The sequence below is a fragment of the Nymphaea colorata genome, chromosome 4, assembly GCF_008831285.2.
Source record: "Nymphaea colorata isolate Beijing-Zhang1983 chromosome 4, ASM883128v2, whole genome shotgun sequence".
NCBI lineage: Eukaryota > Viridiplantae > Streptophyta > Magnoliopsida > Nymphaeales > Nymphaeaceae > Nymphaea > Nymphaea colorata.
The window spans coordinates 24,782,986-24,801,212 of NC_045141.1; the positions used below are offsets into that span (position 1 = coordinate 24,782,986).

Sequence of the window (18,227 nt, forward strand, 5' to 3'; positions counted from 1 at the left end):
ATTCAATGAACCTTTTATGCAACCACATGCCCACCACATGCCGGACTAGCTATGTTACACCCTTCTGGCTTTTAATACTTGAAAAAATAAATTTTAATCACGGGTTCGGTTTCTTGACTAAGAAGAGATTAACTGGTTTATCATCACAAGAACAGAATGGATTGACTGGTTGATCATCACAAGAACCTTGTGGGCAGCTCGCGATCCTCAAAGGACAAATTTGGCGCTTTATTTATTTTGCATGAGCTATATATGTTGTTGAATTTCTAAACTCACGACATAGTAATGAAATAGTTGGTTTGTGACTTTTTGGTGCCAAAAAAGCAAAAGCTCGATGTACTCTCCAATGGTCAAAATGTTGTAAAAAATGGTGCGCAATAAGAGTCAGGCTCAAAAACATTATGTTTTTTATTGTGACTTAGGAAAAACAAGCTTTAAGAGACTTATCGGTCACCCAGCAGCATAAAACTCTGTATTAGTATTCTTGCTACCAAGGTTTGTTGTATTAGGAAATTAGTTTATGAGAATCAAACTGACAACTGGCTTCATTGCTCAAGAAGCTATCACAAATATTTTTAAGCAGTGACCACAAATACTTTTAAGTAGCGGAAAAACAAAGAGTTGTCTGTGCAAAGAAAGAAGGAAGAAGGATCTTAAAACTACCCTGCATTTCTATCGAAGATTGAAAGAAAAATAAAGTAAATAAGAACTGCACTAGTAAAATATAAAAATGTCGTTGAAGGATTTTGTGTTTTCTTCCCCATTTTAATGCTCACATTTACATTCATGTCTCATATCGATCCATCAACAAAACAATATATTGGGCCGGTACAATTTTGAGAAATAATTCTTTTTTTGTTATTTTTAAATTGAAAAAGGACAATAAGATGATGGGATAAATATTAAATGATAACCGATTATCGGGTCAGAGGGACTAGAACCGGATCAGAGTCCAAATACGGCTCACCTTGTCACGAACCGAGAAGGGTGAAGAGGCCCGGGTGACGTTTTTTTTCCTTCTGCTCTTCCCGCCTTCGCCGTTGCTGTCGATGGATGGTGAAATCTCCGCGGTTGTGAGGCTTTCATTCTGGGAATTCCGCCGTTAGCAGGTGGATTTCTCAAGGGGGGGCCTCCATCCATGCAGGCTCCGGTGAGACCGGCCGTTTACGGCCGCCCGTCCTTCCATTTGTGCTCCTCTCCTCCCCCGCGCATAATTCAGAGGCAGGCCTCTCTCTCTCTCTCTCTCTCTCTCTCTCTCTCGCTCTCTTTCGGCTTACGCGTTAATATGAGTTGGGATTTCTTTCTTCCTGTTTGTTTTTCTTCTTTGCAGGAAATTCATGAAGCAGTGTATCTACACAGTTAAGGCCTCATCTGGCAGTGATTATTTTGAGGTGCTCTCATATGTTCAATGTTGCTCTTTCTTGGTTTGGTGGTTTTTGTTTCTCTCCGTCGGCTTGATTGGAGCGTTGTAATCCTCCCAACATCCTGTTGGGATTGATTTATTTTTAATAATGCTGATTAATGTTTTCTGCTTTCTCTCTCTAGAAACATGAAGGATTTTGAAGGTTCCGTTGGCAAATCCTAAGCCATTTGAATTCCGGAATTTGTCCAATTCTGGTGGCGCGTTATATTTTGGATCTGTGTCAATTTAAGTGGGGTTTCCGAAAAGGGAACTAGGGCATTCTTGGCAATTTGGGGGAAGTGAATAACAGAGAATTGCCGTTTTAATCTGGAATTTATTTGCCCTTCTAAGTTTTGCTGTGGAAATTCATCTGATAATGGGCTTATTTTCTTCAAAACCTTTGCTGCTCTGATTATATAAGGCTCAATACATATGTGTGTTCTACTCAAAGCCTCTACAGTTTTGAGAAACATTTCGTGTACTAGATTATTTGAGTTGGCCGATTAGTAATGCATTTGACGGAAATCACGTAAATTTGTTCGAATTGGGTCCGTTGACGTGGCTATCGTGCGCTTTTAGTGATTCAAGTATGTATTACCTAAGTACATTACTGCCACGAATTTGAAACAACAAGAAAGGTAATCGTACAGATCTTGGCTACCAGACGACTGACCGGCGACGATTCATTGACATGTGATTTTGCTATGTCCCACAAATCTGAATACATATCCGGGCATTACAGGAAGTACAAATATGTAGATGTTTTTGCATCTCCGGATCTCATATGGATCTGAAGAATTTCCTATGGCACGGTTGAATTAGCTTTGATTTATTGTTTGCCTACACCCTGGATCCTAAACATTTACTTCCTTAGACAATGCGCCCTTTTTTGTATTATCTATTTTACCCCTTATTAATTTGTTCCTTCTGCGTGTATTGCAATTGGAAGGCCAATGTTAAGATATGGTGTAGCTGTAATCGAAGTGCAGTTTATAAGTGTCCAAGTAACTAAATCTTACACTGTCAATGGCGTTCCATGTAAGACCTTCACAAATGTTTTGCCTATCCCTTTTTGAAGAAAATAAACTGCTTTCTCTTGTTCTTCTAAGGTAAAGGATCTATCTTATCGACCTCCTGGGACTGAACAAAACATCTTGAGCGGAATCAGTTTTTCTCTACCCGAGAAGAGGTAAATGCTGTCTCTCTTATCTTAGGAAGTACTTGCATGCACCACTTAGACGAGTTTACATGGAATACCCTGTACTCCGTATCCAATATTCCCATCTGATCACATATTCTTAGATAGTAATAGCACATTAAAATGGTTCTATGTTGCTCTATTCATATTTTGTGGTTGCTTTTTTGTTGTTTGTGCAGCTTAGGATTGATATATGGACGGAGTGGTAGCGGTAAAACTACCCTATTGCAGGCTTGTTTCTAGCTATATGTTTGTTTGGATGTGCTTCAAATGAAGGGGCCATACTTTTGATAACTTCTTTTATTCAATATTCAGATTCTTGCTGGATTGTCAAAGCCCACATCAGGTTCTGTTTGCAAAAGGACATTTAGTAATGGAGAACTAAGTCAAGTTCCTGTTGAACTCTCATCTGAAAAAGTAGGCATTGTTTTTCAATTCCCGGAGAGGTATTACGAATAAATACTTTCCTTGGGTTTTTGTTATTTTGACCTTCTCACTTCTCTAGAGATTGAAATGATATGCTAAGAAACGAAGTATTTTTGAAAAGGCATAAGCCATACTTTCGGCTGTTGAAAAGTGGTTCAGTGCATCTTGTGGGTAGCTGGAGCAATTGAACAGGTCATAATGTGCATAAACAGTTAGGATGAAATATGCATGAGCACAAGATTCAGGTAGCCTGGCATGTGATCTGGCCACTAGATATGAAACATGTAGGTGGATTCTGCAAATGAAACCAAGAAGAAAGCACCACTAAGTGTAAGAGTAAATTATATAATTTATTTCTTCAACATAATGCGTCTCACTTTAGATGTTGTACTCATTGCTGAGTGAATCCTTCTGATGTTGCAAACAATTCATCTGCACCATAATATGGTTTTTATTTGTAAGCCAACTCATACTAATGAGGCCGAAGGGATATTCGGGCAACATAAACAGATGGATGTGATGAGGTAAAAACTGAAAGGCCTTTTCTTCTATAACGGAAGACTCTGCTTGTGGCTGGTGATTTTGTTCTCATGATCAAGACTTTGATATATGAATGGTTAGAATGTGAAAGTGTGAACTACTTGAGTTATCTGTCATGTTGCGGTTCCTGTTTATTTGGGCTCTAGAGCTAAATGTGTGTCTTGAACCTTCCATGTATAGGTACTTTCTAACTGATAAGGTTCTCGAGGAAATGCTGTTTGGTTGGCCGCGGCATAGCAGTGATCTGTCATCAAGAGAACAGCTGGCATTGAGGCTTCAAGCTGTTATTCATGCGGTATGGACATTTCGCAATATATATTTTCTAACTGTTGTTCCGTGATTGCTGAACCAAATAAACTTCTCTAGTTCGTTATCACAAGATTATAGGTCATTTGTGTTTTGGTGTACGCATTATTTAGTTTCTATCCATCATATGAATTTGACATAAACTGCATGATTTTCTTTTGAGGGTAAGCACCCTTTGCTATAGATCATTGTATTCAAGTTGTCAGTTCCTATGGCATTGTCTCTATAGTAGTTCAATTTGGCAGGTTGGTTTAAGTGGGATAGCACTGGATGAAGATCCTCTGTCACTTAGTGGTGGTTACAAACGCCGTCTTGCCTTGGCTGTTCAATTAGTAAGAATTACTTTGAAAAATTATCGCATATTTTGCTTAATTTGATTTTTTAAATAGTATGTCTTATTTGGTTTCTATTTTGCATAAAATCTGTCACTGTTTTTTTCAGATTCGTATGCCAGACCTATTACTTTTGGATGAGCCTCTTGCTGGCCTTGGTGAGACATGCCATTTGAATTGGTTCAATTCTCAGTTCTGATCTCTCTCTCTCTCTCTCTCTCTCCTGAATATGGTGCCATTGGTTTTGCCTTCCATGTTTGAGATTAGATTGGCAGGCACGAGCTGATGTTGTGAAGTTGCTGAAGAATCTGAAGAAAGAGCTAACTATACTTGTTGTGAGCCATGATCTGAAGTATGTCAGCAATTTTTTCGGAATATGTACTCTTCATTTAAGTCATTAAGCATGTTTTGGTTAGTGCTGCATCATAGTTGGATGTTCACAAACCAAATAGGTTGGTCTCCCTAACATGAGATTCTATAATTTATTGTTATTGGTGTCGCTGGCTTAAACTTCTTTCCAGTTTTCCAAGTCTGTGTGCTTGCGTGTGGAACCATTGCACTTGGGTGTAGGCACAGGTGCGGAGCAATTTCAAAAAGCTTGGATGACATGAGATCAATAAGATGCAAAATATAAGTTTGTTGTGTCCAATCTTGTCCCGCATCCACACCCATGTCTAGCCGTTTTGACATGGGTATTGTGTGTTCATGTAACGTAGGCATAGAATGAGTAGAGTTGTTCTTGAGCTTATTCCTATGGTTTATTGTAGTAATATGGTTATCTATCTACAAGCTTATTCCAATGGTTTATTTCAGTAAATATGATCATCTCTCTACAATGTATGGATTTTATGGTTCCAGCAATTTTTTTTACTTTTTTCGGTGACATTGCTTCTTATTGTTAATTTCAGAGAATTAGCACCTGTGGTGGATAAGTCATGGAAAATGGAAATGGGAGGAATCATAAAAGAAGCGCCACTGCCGAATTAATCCTCTTGTTCTTGTCTGCAGTGGCCTAAGAAATTTTTTGTCAGAATCTAGTCTATTTTATCACAGTTACCGCTGATATTAAGTTGATATATTTTTGTCATTAATTTCCGGTTTGCGTCAAGTTGCGAAACTTTTGTGGCATCGGCAGGTGTTCTCCTTGGAGCTTGAAGAGGTTGTAGACTTGCTTAATGGATAATGCCAACATGTCTTAACAAATCAGCTGAAGCCTGTGTCAGGCCTGATCCCTAGAGCTCACAAGCTAAAACCTGGTTGAGTTGCCGAGCTCGTGAGCTAGTTCAGAGATTAGTGACGTCACTGCATTAGCATGTATTGTGTTTACTTATTCCTTTAGTTACCAACTATTTTTTCACTTAAACATTGAGAAATCTTAGTGAACAGTTTTTACTTAAATGCAGCCCATCAGCACGTACGCATTAGTTACTCAGGTAGCTTCCTCACCTTCTTGCAGATGTGGCACGGGTCCATGGTATCTCGTGTGTCTCTAGCTTCATCGTGAGTCGTGACAGGCGGAAAGGGACTAGCCGCTTCTTTTGTACGCATGCTGGTGGGGCAAATATTTCTGCTATAGTGGTTGCCTTTCATCTTTTTCATGTTCTATTTCATGAGAAGATGAGTCTTAGAATCCCAATAGCTGGGTGGATTTTATCTATCTTTACAATCCAAAGATTGCACTTTGTTGTATGCCTCCCGACTCCTCACGACTTGGTGTCAAATTTTCTTGAGCCTGAGTTCTACGCTACCAGCCATCTGTTGGACCCAAGCAGCAACTGGATCTGAATCAGGTTGTCTTCGAGTAAGATAACACCTTTTGCAAGGCAAAGACCGAGTTGTTGCCATTTGGTGAAAGCAAATAGATGGAAGCGTCAGTACATAAGAGCTCTGCAGACTAGTTTGGTGAGTCGTCTCCAGCCACACTCATGCTCGGATAATATGAGGAGATCAATGCCTGGAATTTACGTAACAGCAACGATCATCTCGCACGGTCTGTGTGACGTGAAGATCGTGCTATGATCGGGCATACGTTTAGGTTTTTGCTACCAGTTCAAGGCACCTGGTGATCCTGTTAAATCGTCAAAAACAACCGCCTGCTTGATGGCTGTGTTATTTGATCTTTAATATGAATCCTGAATCTCTCCAAGAATGGATTTCTATGGGATATAGTGGCATCATTTCGAATCTTGAAAATATTTACGTAGGCTCTAGCCTGTCGCGTCTCCGACAAGGAACCAAGGTTTCATACCTGGGGATTTGTCTCTCGACATGATTATCTATCGCTAGCGATTTTCAACCTCAAATCCTGATTCATTACTTGTACGAAAGCCCAGGGGATTTGGTGTAGTGGCTAAGGTAGAGCTTCTCTTTCTTTCTTTCTTTTCTCAAGTGAGTGGGGACATCTCACCACTCTAGTGAAGGCCGAAATCTCTCCATCTTTCAGGATTTAGGACTGCTTTCGGATTGAAGTGGTGCTTTCATTATACTTCAACTCGTACATCAATGTTTTTTTTTTCTTTTTTTTTACAATACATTGAGTTGGCATCTTTGTAATTTAGAATGGAAACTAGCTACCGACCAGGCTTCACCCATTTCATTGCACCAAGTCCCTCATAGATGAGTAGGATAGAGTTTACAACACATGAATGTTATGCTCTTTTTAAATCGAAACATGCATGGCCGCTAGAGATTCCTCATCTGTGAAATCGCCATTATATATTTCTCCTCATTGAAGAGTTCATGGTTAATCTTTGAGCGACAAATCAGCGATATTTGGATTAAGAAAACGTCATGCTCTCATGCCAACAAGCCCGTCTAGCTCAGTCGGTAGAGCGCAAGGCTCTTAACCTTGTGGTCGTGGGTTCGAGCCCCACGGTGGGCGTTTATGTATTCTTTTACGTCAATTTTTTGTCTCTTTTGAACAAAATTACACGAAGTTTTTTTAAAAAGGGGCCTTTCGCCAACATGCTATGCAATCTCATTCACGCTTCCGGTTAACCTGTAAGAAATTTTTAATTTTACTTTAATGCTTGACATTGTGGCTTGTAAAATAGCACATAAGAGTGTCCTACTTTCTGATCACGAGGTCGACATGCATGGGCGTGCCATCACCCTGGAACTCGCGCTGAAGGTGCAAAATCCATAAGCATGGCCAATTTGGCTGGGATGTCAGAACGTATCGAGAAATTTAAGGGAAAGGAAGATCCCCAGCGCAGTGCAGTCTGATTGATTATTTCAGCCATGAGCACGTTATTTTTGCAAACACGTATGCTATCAATCTGCATGGCCGAAAACCTAAGAATGACACACTTTTCAGCGTGACACGGATTTTATAACTGTATAGAAATCCATTATCTAAGTTTCTAGTTTATACTATCCTTACCCATACATGATCTCTATGCTGGGTTATTAGGTTTTGGACCGACATCCCAGTCATGAGCGTATCGTCCTCCTTGGGTTCCCTTGAACCTGACCTGGTCACTCAAACATCACAATTCTTTTTTATGTAAGAGATGATTTACTTGAGGGCTTAAGAATCAATGGTTTACATTTGTTCAGCTTATATCGGTTTTTTGGATGTAGAGATCACATTGATCATGTTAATTTCGCAAAGACATACTCGTGGATATACTATTCAGCTAAAGTATGCGTGGACTCTAGCAAGATTCCACAAGGTACTTGAATGAAATCGAAAATGTTGCTCTATTAGTTACAGCATGAGTTCAAAACATGCACCAGGTCACAAGCCAACATATTCCCCAGGGTCACCCACCACCTGCAGGTGATGAAATTGAAAAATCATACAAAATCTGAAAATTTATGGTGTACTAGTGTTACATACATGCTCACTTAAGATGTTACAAGCTAGCTGGAGCGAAAGGATGCACCACTTACATTACTTCAGTCAATGACATCAGTCAGACATGAAATATGGAACTATAATTCGTTCACATTTAGTTAGCCATCTCTTCTCAGTTTAGTCTTCAGTGGCATCTCTTTATAACTGACGACCTTCTGGGATGCTCTACGGGCTGGCCTAGCCATTGATGATCTCCTTGGTGGTGACTTTTTCTCAACTGGTTTGTTCGACTCCATGGTACTTCCTCCTTTCTCTTCTTTTTCTTCGACTTTTTCTTCGACTTTTTCTTCAACTTTTGTTTCATTGACAACAGCCTTATCACATTTAGGTTCAATACCTTCAATTGACGAGGAGCTTAATGAAATAGAGACATCTTCTTGTTGCATAGGATCATCAACTTGTAAATCTGATTGAGAAGTCAACTCAGTCTTCTTAGATTGGTCTGTTTCTCGTGGTTCTTCACGCTTAATGATGCTGGATCGCCTTCGCACACAAATTCTGGTTTACAGAACATGAATTGATATCATGGCTCCCTCCAAAAGAATAAAAATTTGAAAGCACTCACCTTTTACTATCTGTGCATCCTCGGGTCGCTGCCTGGCCAGTACTAGAAGGAATTTGTGCTGCGAAAACCACAAGAGATGATTAACAAGTTGAAAGGCAAACATGCCACGTTTGATCACACACCATGAAGGGTATCTTACATGGGATTCTGGATGGACGCCTTTGATTTTGATTTGGTAGCTTCGGCTTTTCAAGTTCAGACTCCTGACAACAAATGTTTCAAGGACACTAAATATTAGTAACGACATAAATAAAGCCAAAATAAGAGGGAAAGAAGTAACAAATGAGTGTGTAGGAAAATGGGAACATTCTACCTTCAGGCTATCGCTGCTCCTCTTAGAATGATCAGACATATTTTTTTTCACTTGCCCCTAGATGTGAAAAATGGGTTCAAAATTTGAAATACACAATGCAGTATCTTAAAAGCTGGAAGCAATGTGGAATACTGACCTCAAGTTCCAGTATCTTTGCTTTAAGCATTCCTGACATAATACCAAATTCATGTTGCTGTAACTTGAGCTGAAAATTGAAATCAGTTAAGAAATATATTATTTCTTTCTACATTTTTCAAAATAAAGTCTGATACTCAAACTGACTGGTAAATGCAAAAGCATGAAAAAATTGTAAGATTTTCAAATTTGTCTTGTTCTTTCTCCTGACATAATGCCAAAATCATGTTGCCATAAATTGAGCTGAAAAATGAAATCAACTACAGATATATTGACTTTCTATTTCAATTTTCAAGTTAAAATCTGTTACATAAACTGACTGGTATGAAAAATTTGTACGAATTTCAAAATTGCCTTTCTCACTGTCTTGTCTCTCTCCCTCTCTATGTGTACATGTTAGACACAAACTCTTGACTTAGTCTTATACATAGTTGGCAAACTGAGTGAGTCGACCCAGGGATATTGCCTTATTTGACTCAGATAAGCTAGAAGTTGGGTCATGATCCAGGACCTGACCCATCTAAACTCAAGCTTTAGAAAATCAGCCCTCAATCATTCGGATCATTAAAATGCTAAACTGGCTCGAGATTACTCAAGTCTGGTCTGATCCGATTTGCAATGAAACATTACATTAGTTTGTTCTATATTGTTTCAAGTGTCCGATTTTCCACTTAAAACTGACTCATGCAGTCGTTTATCATAAGCTACGAAACCCTTCACATCCGATGCTGAACGCAGAGGGGCAATGGATATGCTAGAGATCAAATGCAGAAGGATGAGCTGGCACCATCCTTCCACCAGTGTCACCATCCTGCAATTGCTGTCCACAGGTCTCTCTCTCTCTCTAGTCCTAGGACCAGGGTTTCCAACCACCCCAAAAATTTAGGGGTCACGTCGCTGGATGCTCTCTCTCTCTCTCTCTCTCTCTCTCTCGCTAACTACATCCTTTTGGTTGTTGTAACTGTAATATGATGCAAGTGTTTTCTGTACAAAAACTATAAGCTTTGAGTTGCCGAGCCTTTTTTTTATGGACTTAAGTTTTAACTGCAATCATGTTCATTTATTTCAGTTGATTCTCAACTTTATTTTATCTGATTCCTCATTTCAGCATAAATCCTTCCTGTGTTCACTATCCAGTTGTTCTCAGTTAGTACTGTCGGAGAACTACCTGATTTCTCATTTCAATTCAAATCAAGTACTTGCTAGTTAGTACACTCGTCTGGTCTCATGAGAGACATGCTCCATAGTTCATTCCAGAATCCACTTGTTCTTGGTTATTGGACGTTAATTATTATTGTATAGATGTATAATTATAATTTGTGTTCAATGTTCATAAAATATGGTTATTTGATTGCATATTCTTCATAGTTACTTATTATTTTAATGTTCACCATCTTCATTGATTTTTAACGAAAACACACTATCAAAATTTATGACCTGCCTGTTGAGTCGATGGTCTGGTCGTCAGCCAGATCCAAGTCTGATTCATGGGCTTATCCATATGGTTTTATATCTGAAACTACTTTCACACTACACAACACGTTTACCATATATAATATGTTTCAATGGTCCAGATGCATTGCATCAATTTTAAAGCCAAGTCAGTTCTAGGTGTTTCAAAAGATCATCATATGTCACCACCACATGCAGAACTTCATCAGCATCCTCATCAACATACATAATGCTATGTTCACAACCTCACTTCCTTAAATGGCTTTTGGTAAATGGTAAACCTACATCTTTATAACATGCGGCATGGATTGGGATTGAATCAAAACCACCATGTTGAATGACAAGATTATTTGCAGATTTCAAGAAATTCAAAGTCAAAGACAAAGTAATAGGAGATTAGGAGGAGAACAGAGGTTATACCCAACTATATGTATGCATGGTTTCTTTGCTAACTTCATCACATTTAGAAAGATATCCCAAATATGACAGCAACTTAAAACAATAAAACTGAAAATTAGGGAGACAAATTACTTATCAATGTCTGAAATCAACAATGTATCTGATTCTGGGTTAGACAATGCTACTCATATGATGGTTGTCTCTGACTGTAAGTATATGGACAAGAGAATATGTAGTTGACACTTGATTCAAATGACTACCACAAATCCTATGAATCATCCAAGAGAACAAGAACAGAAAGATCAAGGAGAAAACTGTGCAGGAGTTTTCACACCAACTATAATAGTAAGGTAGTGCACTGCTACTAACACAACAGTATAGCAATAGTAGCATCGTATGGCGACTTAAAGAACTCCATAAAATAAACGAACGAAAGGACAAAAGCTAGAAGATGATTTGAGGAAGTAACAGCACGAAAATATATGAGGAAAGCTCTAAAAAAAAGGATAAAGAAAAGCATACCTTATCTTTACCAATATTAAGCTCCTGTGAGAACGACAAGCACAGCGTAAGCCATCAATTATGCATACCAAGGGAGGCATTAAAAAAAGTAAAAGGAAAAAAGAAGTCAAGTATTTGCTGCACAAACCGCGAGGAGCTGACTATTTGATTGAGCGAGCTGCCAATTTTGCTGAGTGATTTTTACCAAGTTCTCTTTAAGTTTCTGAACATCAAGGCTGCGTATCTCGATGATCCTACTGTTAAATGCTAAGGAAATAATTGGAGTTTGAGACATTGTTAGTAAATGCACGAATTTGCCAAGTAACCGAAAATTTAGTTAACCGACAAAGAATTAGGTTAAAAATTAAACTGAAAGATAAAAAATTTCTGGATACTCTCTCTCTGCTATAGCTCTTAGCATTGTGGCATTTTCCTGGAAGCACATACACCAACAAAAATCTTCATTCAATCAAGAGATCAAAGACAAGCCCAGTGCTTAAATTAAACAAACAAGAACACGGGTTACCTTTCGCAGCTTTTCGATGATTTCCCTCTCGGCCGCAGAGAACACGAACATGTTGTCGTCCTTAAGCGTGGACTTCACATTTTGGGTAACGTTCGTTATGTCGCAGAGCCGTCTCGCAGAGGGAGAGCGGTTGCAACTCGAGCTCTTCACGGCGTTCAACGTCCCCACTACACATTTCTCAAATTTGAGACGTCAAGAAATTCGAGAACCCTAAACTCAAATCCCTAAAACAAAAACCCACGGCAAAAGGGGAGAGAAGAGGATGGGTGATGGATTCGAGAAGAACAACACAAACCTTTGAACCCACATGCTCTTCAACAGAGAGAGAGAGATAGAGAATACCTGTGGTATTTTCGCGATCAAGAATGGTTGCCATGAGAAGAGAGAAATGAGAAACGCAGGGAAAAGAAACACTCGCTCGCGCGCGGGGGAGGTTGGGGTGATAGAAAAGGGACAAATAAGTAATTCAGGTTTGGGACGCCACGGCTTTCCGAGCCTCGAACCGAGCCTAATTCAAAACCCAAACATCCCTCCCCCCCCCCCAGATAAAAAAAGGCATGTTTGAATCTCTCATACTATATGTCTGAGACAACTCATCCCAGGCATGTTGTCAGCGACAGAGGTTGTCTCGGATACTCTTTCTCCAGTCGGGGTCTTATATAAGAAAAATTGGGTATGTTAGACAATAAATCTTGTTTATGATTTGAGCATCCCTACTTGTAGGATTAAATGTCTGAAAAAGTATTACCAGTTGTAGAAACATCCTTAAGGGCAGGGCTTGTTTGAGAGATGCGAGTCACATCCCACGAGCTGTTTAAGGTATCCTCAAAGTACTAACAAAGGTGCCTAGTTACCCACTTTCTATGCGACCCATAAGCCAATACAAAAATTAAAGTTAAATTTGGCTTAAAATATGACTTAGCGTCCTTTAGTATTTGTTTGATTGCAGGTATATATTTCTTTCTAAAAGAAGTGCGTCAAGAGTACAACTTGAGACATTTAATCCACCCCTACAAACATACGTTGGGTAGAATGTCAACTGTTGGTCATGCAGATATTTGATCGAAGGTAAGTCGCCAAATCCTCCTAATCTAATTTTGTGGAGTCTTATCCTTCTTGTCAAATACCCACTCTTAGCTCTCATTATTGAACAGTCGATAAGAAGTTATCTTAAATGGAAGATGTCAAATTCCTCTCTCTCTCTCTTTTTCTCTCACATATATATATATATATATACATGAATGATAGAGACAGACACAAAAGTTGATGCACCTATTTGTAAAGAATATACTAAGAATGATCCCCGAATTATAGGTGGTTGATGAAGATCTGCACTATTGTGCAAGAGATAAGAGGCATAGATGCTTCTCGTAGCACGGGAAAGGCCTTCTGTTGGTTTGGTGCTTTAATCCGTCTAAAATTTTCACCCCAATCGAGCAAACTATCATATGCTTCACTATGTTCAAGGCCAGAGGTATAAATTTTTCACCGAATTAAAGTTTTTAAATTTTGACTAAAGCTTAAATATCATTTTTTAAGAACTTTTATATAAAACAAGTGAAATTTTCTAAAATTTAGATATAAAACATCATACTAACCTCCACCCCATCAAACGGACCAACAAATATTTCACGGGTTGATTACATCATAAAACATTTTCCAATTTCTAGTGCCTATGAACGAGCTGTCGCTGTTTGAGTGTTGAAGCAAATTACACAAAGATTGAGCAAATGGGTGTGGAAGCAGCGATGGAGTTTGCACCTTCTTCTCCAACTTGAAGACTACAAGATGAGTGGTTAAACCACCTACACAAGTGGAAAGAGCTCTTGTGGGCAACGAAACCATGAAGCATACTTCCAACTTCCAAGCATCGTATTGCTGAAAAATAAAGCAATTACCAAATTTTTTTTAAAAAAACAACATTTTTTTTTTAATTATTGTCAACAACTATGATTTTTTAATGGATTAAAAAGAAGCTATCAAGCAGTCTCCGGACTCCGGTCATTAATAATTTCTATTGCCACCACCTAAGCGAACAAGAATCCAGCATTAAATTTCTAATAAGCTTCTCGCTCGTCAAAAAGAAAGCAAAAAAAAAAATGAAAAAACCTGTCAAAAACAAAAGCAAGTTGATAAAGGAGTTTTCGGGTTATTGAGACTTTTCTGTGGCCGGTATTCCTGAATTTTGGTAATTGTTGTGGTCCACATTGAAACCCCTGGTCCAACCAATGGCGTGGAGAGCTGGCTATCGCCGCCCAGCCGTCCATCAAACGAGTATAATCTTTCGGATGAACGGTGGAGCAGAGGTCCGGACAACCCCCCACCCCAACTTTTTCCGGCTGTTAACACCCGGTGGTCCGTCTGGCTGACCTGTTTCGCGCGTGAAGGTGGAGGCGGGAAGGAGGGGAAACGGTTACTTCTCTCTTCTGTTAAGGTACTTCTCCCTTCCTCCCTCCCCCTTTCTCTCTCTCTCTCTCTCCGTCTCTAATTCGAGGTGTAATCTTGTGTAGGTGTTCGTTTGAATCCTTGAAAGGGTATAGTAGGGATGGCAAACAGTTCGTTCAAGGCGGAGCATCCACTGGGTACGGGTCGTTTCTTTCTTTAATCGTGGATTTCATGATTCCCAATGGGCAGAACTATAAGGATGTTGTCTTCCTTGTATTCCTTTTGATTTTGATCTTTTTGCTGGTTCTGATGTGATCATCGCTTTGGTCTGGTCGGATTTTGATTAGCGAACCTCGAGAATAGTTTTCATTTTCGTGCAATCTGAGGAGCAACCGTGCATGCTCAGTTGGTTGAAGGAAATTTAACGTGCTTTTCTGGTTGATCTGAAGCATAGTGATTGAGTTGTATGTGCTTAATTGGGAGTTTGATTCCTCTCCCTTTTACCAGAAAGTTAGACCATATTTTAATTTAGAAATGCTAGGAAAAGCGAGTTTGCTCACTGTAATTCTGCTGACGACCTTATATCGTAGGATAGGTGTCCCTTCATTTCTGTTTTTCCCCTGTGGGGAGGTCAGAGATGGATGGTTGGTTTATATAGGTGGCCGTTTAGTTGGGGAGGGAATGTTTTAGGTAGTTGTTTCATGCTTTGGAATTTGGCATTTGAATACACTTTTCTGTTTTTTGTTTGGTCTATGTTGTACTCACTGTTTTTTGTGCGATTTAGAAAGAAGAAAGACAGAATCGGCACGCATAAGGGAGAAATACCCAGAGAGAATACCAGTAATCATTCTGTCCTTGCCTGTGCTGATTATTTCACTAACTCATGATATTTTTCTGGTTATGATAAATTTTGATTTTGATTTTTGTGTCATTTTAGGTAATTGTTGAGAAAGCTGACCGAACCGATATTCCCGACATTGATAAGAAGAAGTTAGTTGCTCCTGCAAATCACTTTTGTTTTATTCATTCACTTGGCTATTGCAATATAATTTCCTTAACAAAAGGGACTTCTAGATGTGATATACTTGCCTTTATATTCTGCATTAGTGTAATATTTGAAAATATGTCTAATCAATTCTACTTAAAGAATGCCATCTCTGCATTCGGTAGGTCTAATGTCTGTTGTTTGGTAGGCACATCTAAAATGTTTGACCATGATGTTTAATGCGATTAGAAGTTCCTGCATGGTCAAAGTTCATAAGAGTAACTGAAATTCTTGCTGCTGCTTCCTTCTTTTAATAGACACAAGGCCAGTGATGTCATTCACAGAATAAAGAGATGGGAATGCAGGTTGAATGAGAACTTTAGAACATTGTCACAAATATCATTGTCAGGTTTTTAATGGCGATATGTTCCTTAGCTACTTTTCGACAAAGTTGTTTTTCTTGGAAAATCTCGGGGAAAACATGGGAAACTTTAAAAAATGAACAAAAAATTCCAAAGTTAGGTAAAAAATAAAATAAATCAGAAATTAATAAGAAAACATAAATACAACTAGATAAAAGTGTTAAAAAAGAATGTTTTAATGATGAACAATAATTTAGCTTAAGTTCAAATTTGAATACATGATGGTATCAAATTATCAATGTTAAAAAGAGAAAAATGAAAAAAATGGGAAAATAATGCAAAAATATGTGATAAATATATTTTCATGTTTTGTTTCTCAAAATATCACGTTTTTTCCACATTTTTTTCGTCCCTTTTGTTTTTCTTGTTGGTATTGCGATATTTTTAAAGTATCATGATATGTATGACACTGCTTTGGAATATGTTGATGGGGAGAAGAGTCCATAATCTCATGCAAAATTTTAGTAAAATAGATAGAGGAAAATTGTATCTTCACTCGCTATTGTTAATGCAAGTTGCATTTCAATGCTTAGATGCCTACATATAGCACATTTCTGTCGGTTCTTGTTTGGGGGAAAGTATGAATGAAGCACAAAGAAGCATAATGAAGTCTGAAGGAAGCATAAAGGACGAATGAGAAGAAGCACAAAAGTCAGGGGATTCTCATACTGTTTTTTGGAAGCAAGACTTATACTATTGTGGAGCAGCTCCAACCCCTATAGAGTGCTTTCAGTAACTCATCTACAGGCCTGGTCAGTCAAAGGCACTAATCTGCACATGGTCATCAATTATGAGGGAACATCAAAGACACTAATCCTCATGGTTCTTTGCGATTATCCTTTTGTAGCCAATGCAGCTCATCTTTCTCAAATAGATCATTTTTAGTGTCCACATTCTGGTGTGTTGCATGCTTAGCATTTAAGGTTTGTGTCTTAAGTATGAACCGTTCCTTGTTGCCCAAAAAGATTCCTCATAGCTGGCTAAGTTGTTCATCAAATGTCCTCTCTACTCTACTATCAGGCTGCAAATATGTAATTGCCATTATGCTGAAAGCCTGAAGCTACAGGATGACTTTGATGATTGTCAATTGTCATGAATGGGCAAAAACTAGAAGAGCCACAGCCAACACCATCCTTCTGTCAGTCTGTATATAGGATGTCTCAGTTCTTAGACATTGTAAATATATGAAGTTTTCAATTTGTTATAGTTCGCCCTTGATGGTTTGCCTTGTTATTTGTTGTATTGTTTGTCGTTCCCATTTGCCATAGCAAATTTTATCTCTGTAATTGCAAGTGCAGGGGAATTCTACTTTAATTTTTCCTATCCAATCTTGTCATTATTCAGCAATCAGAAAAGGGGAAAGCTAGATATTCTAAATTTGCTACTTGAAAATTTCTTCTTTATCTTGCTTTGGTTAGTGCTTTTTAAAGCTTCATGCAACCGACTGAGAAAACGTAAGCAGCTAAAAATTGCATGACCTATATGTGCAGATATCTTGTTCCTGCTGATTTAACTGTGGGTCAACTAGTTTATGTCATACGGAAGAGGATCAAGCTCAGTCCTGAGAAAGCCATATTCATCTTCGTCAAGAATGTTCTCCCACCTACTGGTAAGAGGAAGCTAAGAGTTAACTACAATTTGCTGTCCTTTTCACGGTGGATAATAGCAAACTCTGTTGCTTTTACAGGTGCCATGATGTCCGCCATCTATGAAGAACACAAAGATGAAGATGGCTTTCTTTACATGACATACAGCGGGGAGAATACCTTTGGGTCTCCCTAATTTCACATCATAAAATGCCAACTCTGTCTCTCCTACAGCTCATAAGTCATAACTGGAGGAAATCAGACGGTTTAACCTTCCTAAGTGTAAATAAGACTACTGACTACTTTCGCCTCATACTATTCATCCTGGTTTTACGTTACTCTTCTCTCAATGCGTGTAAATATTCTGCTTGTATATAGCATTCCTTGCATCTTTATCTGTTTGAATACTTTGGAGGGTCTTTTTAGTAAAATGGTCCATCTAAATGTTTCGTGCACTAGATTTTGCCTTGGAATGCACTATACAGATGGCCCTTGTTACTTTAAGAGGATTTCTCATCTAGAGCCTGGCCTGCTAGCTACGGCCAAACTTTGGGTGAGCCCGTGGTAGATACATGTTTGATTTAAGAATAGAGTGAGACCAATCAAAGGTTAGAGACTTTGGGTAGTAAGATGGAGTGTTTCTGTGGTTTTTAGAAGAATATTACTCAAATTCTTGCGTCTTCATTGCTACGGTCTTCCTGCTTATTTGTTACCCGAGTCCTCCTTTGGTCAAGGTACTCTGTTGGCTCTGTTGAAAACTTTGAAAATCCCCCAAATTTGGTGGTATGGAAAAGACAAAGGCAGTTTGAGTTTCTTTTATTTAACTGCATCTTTTGTATGTTGTAGGCGGATAAATAAAAGAAATTCAAGTTTAATCGTCATTTTCTTACCCATT

The 18,227-nt window shown here is 38.7% G+C and overlaps 3 protein-coding genes and 1 non-coding gene across 5 annotated transcripts; 3 read left to right on the forward strand and 1 right to left on the reverse strand.

Moving 5' to 3' along the window:
- Window positions 1-981: 981 nt before the first annotated feature.
- Window positions 982-5,602, forward strand: LOC116253741 (ABC transporter I family member 11, chloroplastic). The gene is made up of 10 exons (XM_031628719.2): window positions 982-1,221; window positions 1,331-1,391; window positions 2,512-2,591; window positions 2,780-2,831; window positions 2,916-3,046; window positions 3,747-3,861; window positions 4,118-4,204; window positions 4,314-4,362; window positions 4,472-4,556; window positions 5,113-5,602. The coding sequence occupies exons 1-10, from the start codon at window positions 1,139-1,141 to the stop codon at window positions 5,189-5,191; spliced, it is 822 nt and encodes a 273-aa protein (XP_031484579.1). The 5' UTR covers window positions 982-1,138; the 3' UTR covers window positions 5,192-5,602.
- A 1,410-nt stretch (window positions 5,603-7,012) lies between these two features.
- Window positions 7,013-7,085, forward strand: TRNAK-CUU (transfer RNA lysine (anticodon CUU)). The gene has a single exon. It is a non-coding gene; the product is annotated as a tRNA-Lys (tRNA).
- Window positions 7,086-7,882: 797 nt separating this feature from the next.
- Window positions 7,883-12,447, reverse strand: LOC116252157 (SHUGOSHIN 2-like). 2 transcript variants are annotated; one of them, XM_031626256.2, is made up of 10 exons: window positions 12,297-12,447; window positions 11,955-12,121; window positions 11,824-11,861; window positions 11,577-11,682; window positions 11,450-11,473; window positions 9,078-9,146; window positions 8,942-8,998; window positions 8,768-8,831; window positions 8,629-8,686; window positions 7,883-8,561 (listed from the first exon to the last, which is right to left on the reverse strand). In XM_031626256.2, exons 1-10 carry the CDS (start codon window positions 12,328-12,330, stop codon window positions 8,162-8,164), a joined length of 1,017 nt encoding a protein of 338 aa, XP_031482116.1. In that variant the 5' UTR covers window positions 12,331-12,447; the 3' UTR covers window positions 7,883-8,161. The 2 variants fall into 2 exon arrangements, with proteins under 2 accessions (XP_031482116.1, XP_031482115.1); XM_031626255.2 differs by having other exon boundaries at window positions 11,577-11,685.
- Window positions 12,448-14,249: 1,802 nt separating this feature from the next.
- On the forward strand, window positions 14,250-17,790 carry LOC116252158 (autophagy-related protein 8C-like). The gene is made up of 6 exons (XM_031626257.2): window positions 14,250-14,388; window positions 14,465-14,536; window positions 15,124-15,179; window positions 15,277-15,329; window positions 17,237-17,355; window positions 17,434-17,790. Exons 2-6 carry the CDS (start codon window positions 14,500-14,502, stop codon window positions 17,526-17,528), a joined length of 360 nt encoding a protein of 119 aa, XP_031482117.1. The 5' UTR covers window positions 14,250-14,388; window positions 14,465-14,499; the 3' UTR covers window positions 17,529-17,790.
- The last annotated feature ends 437 nt before the right edge of the window (window positions 17,791-18,227 follow it).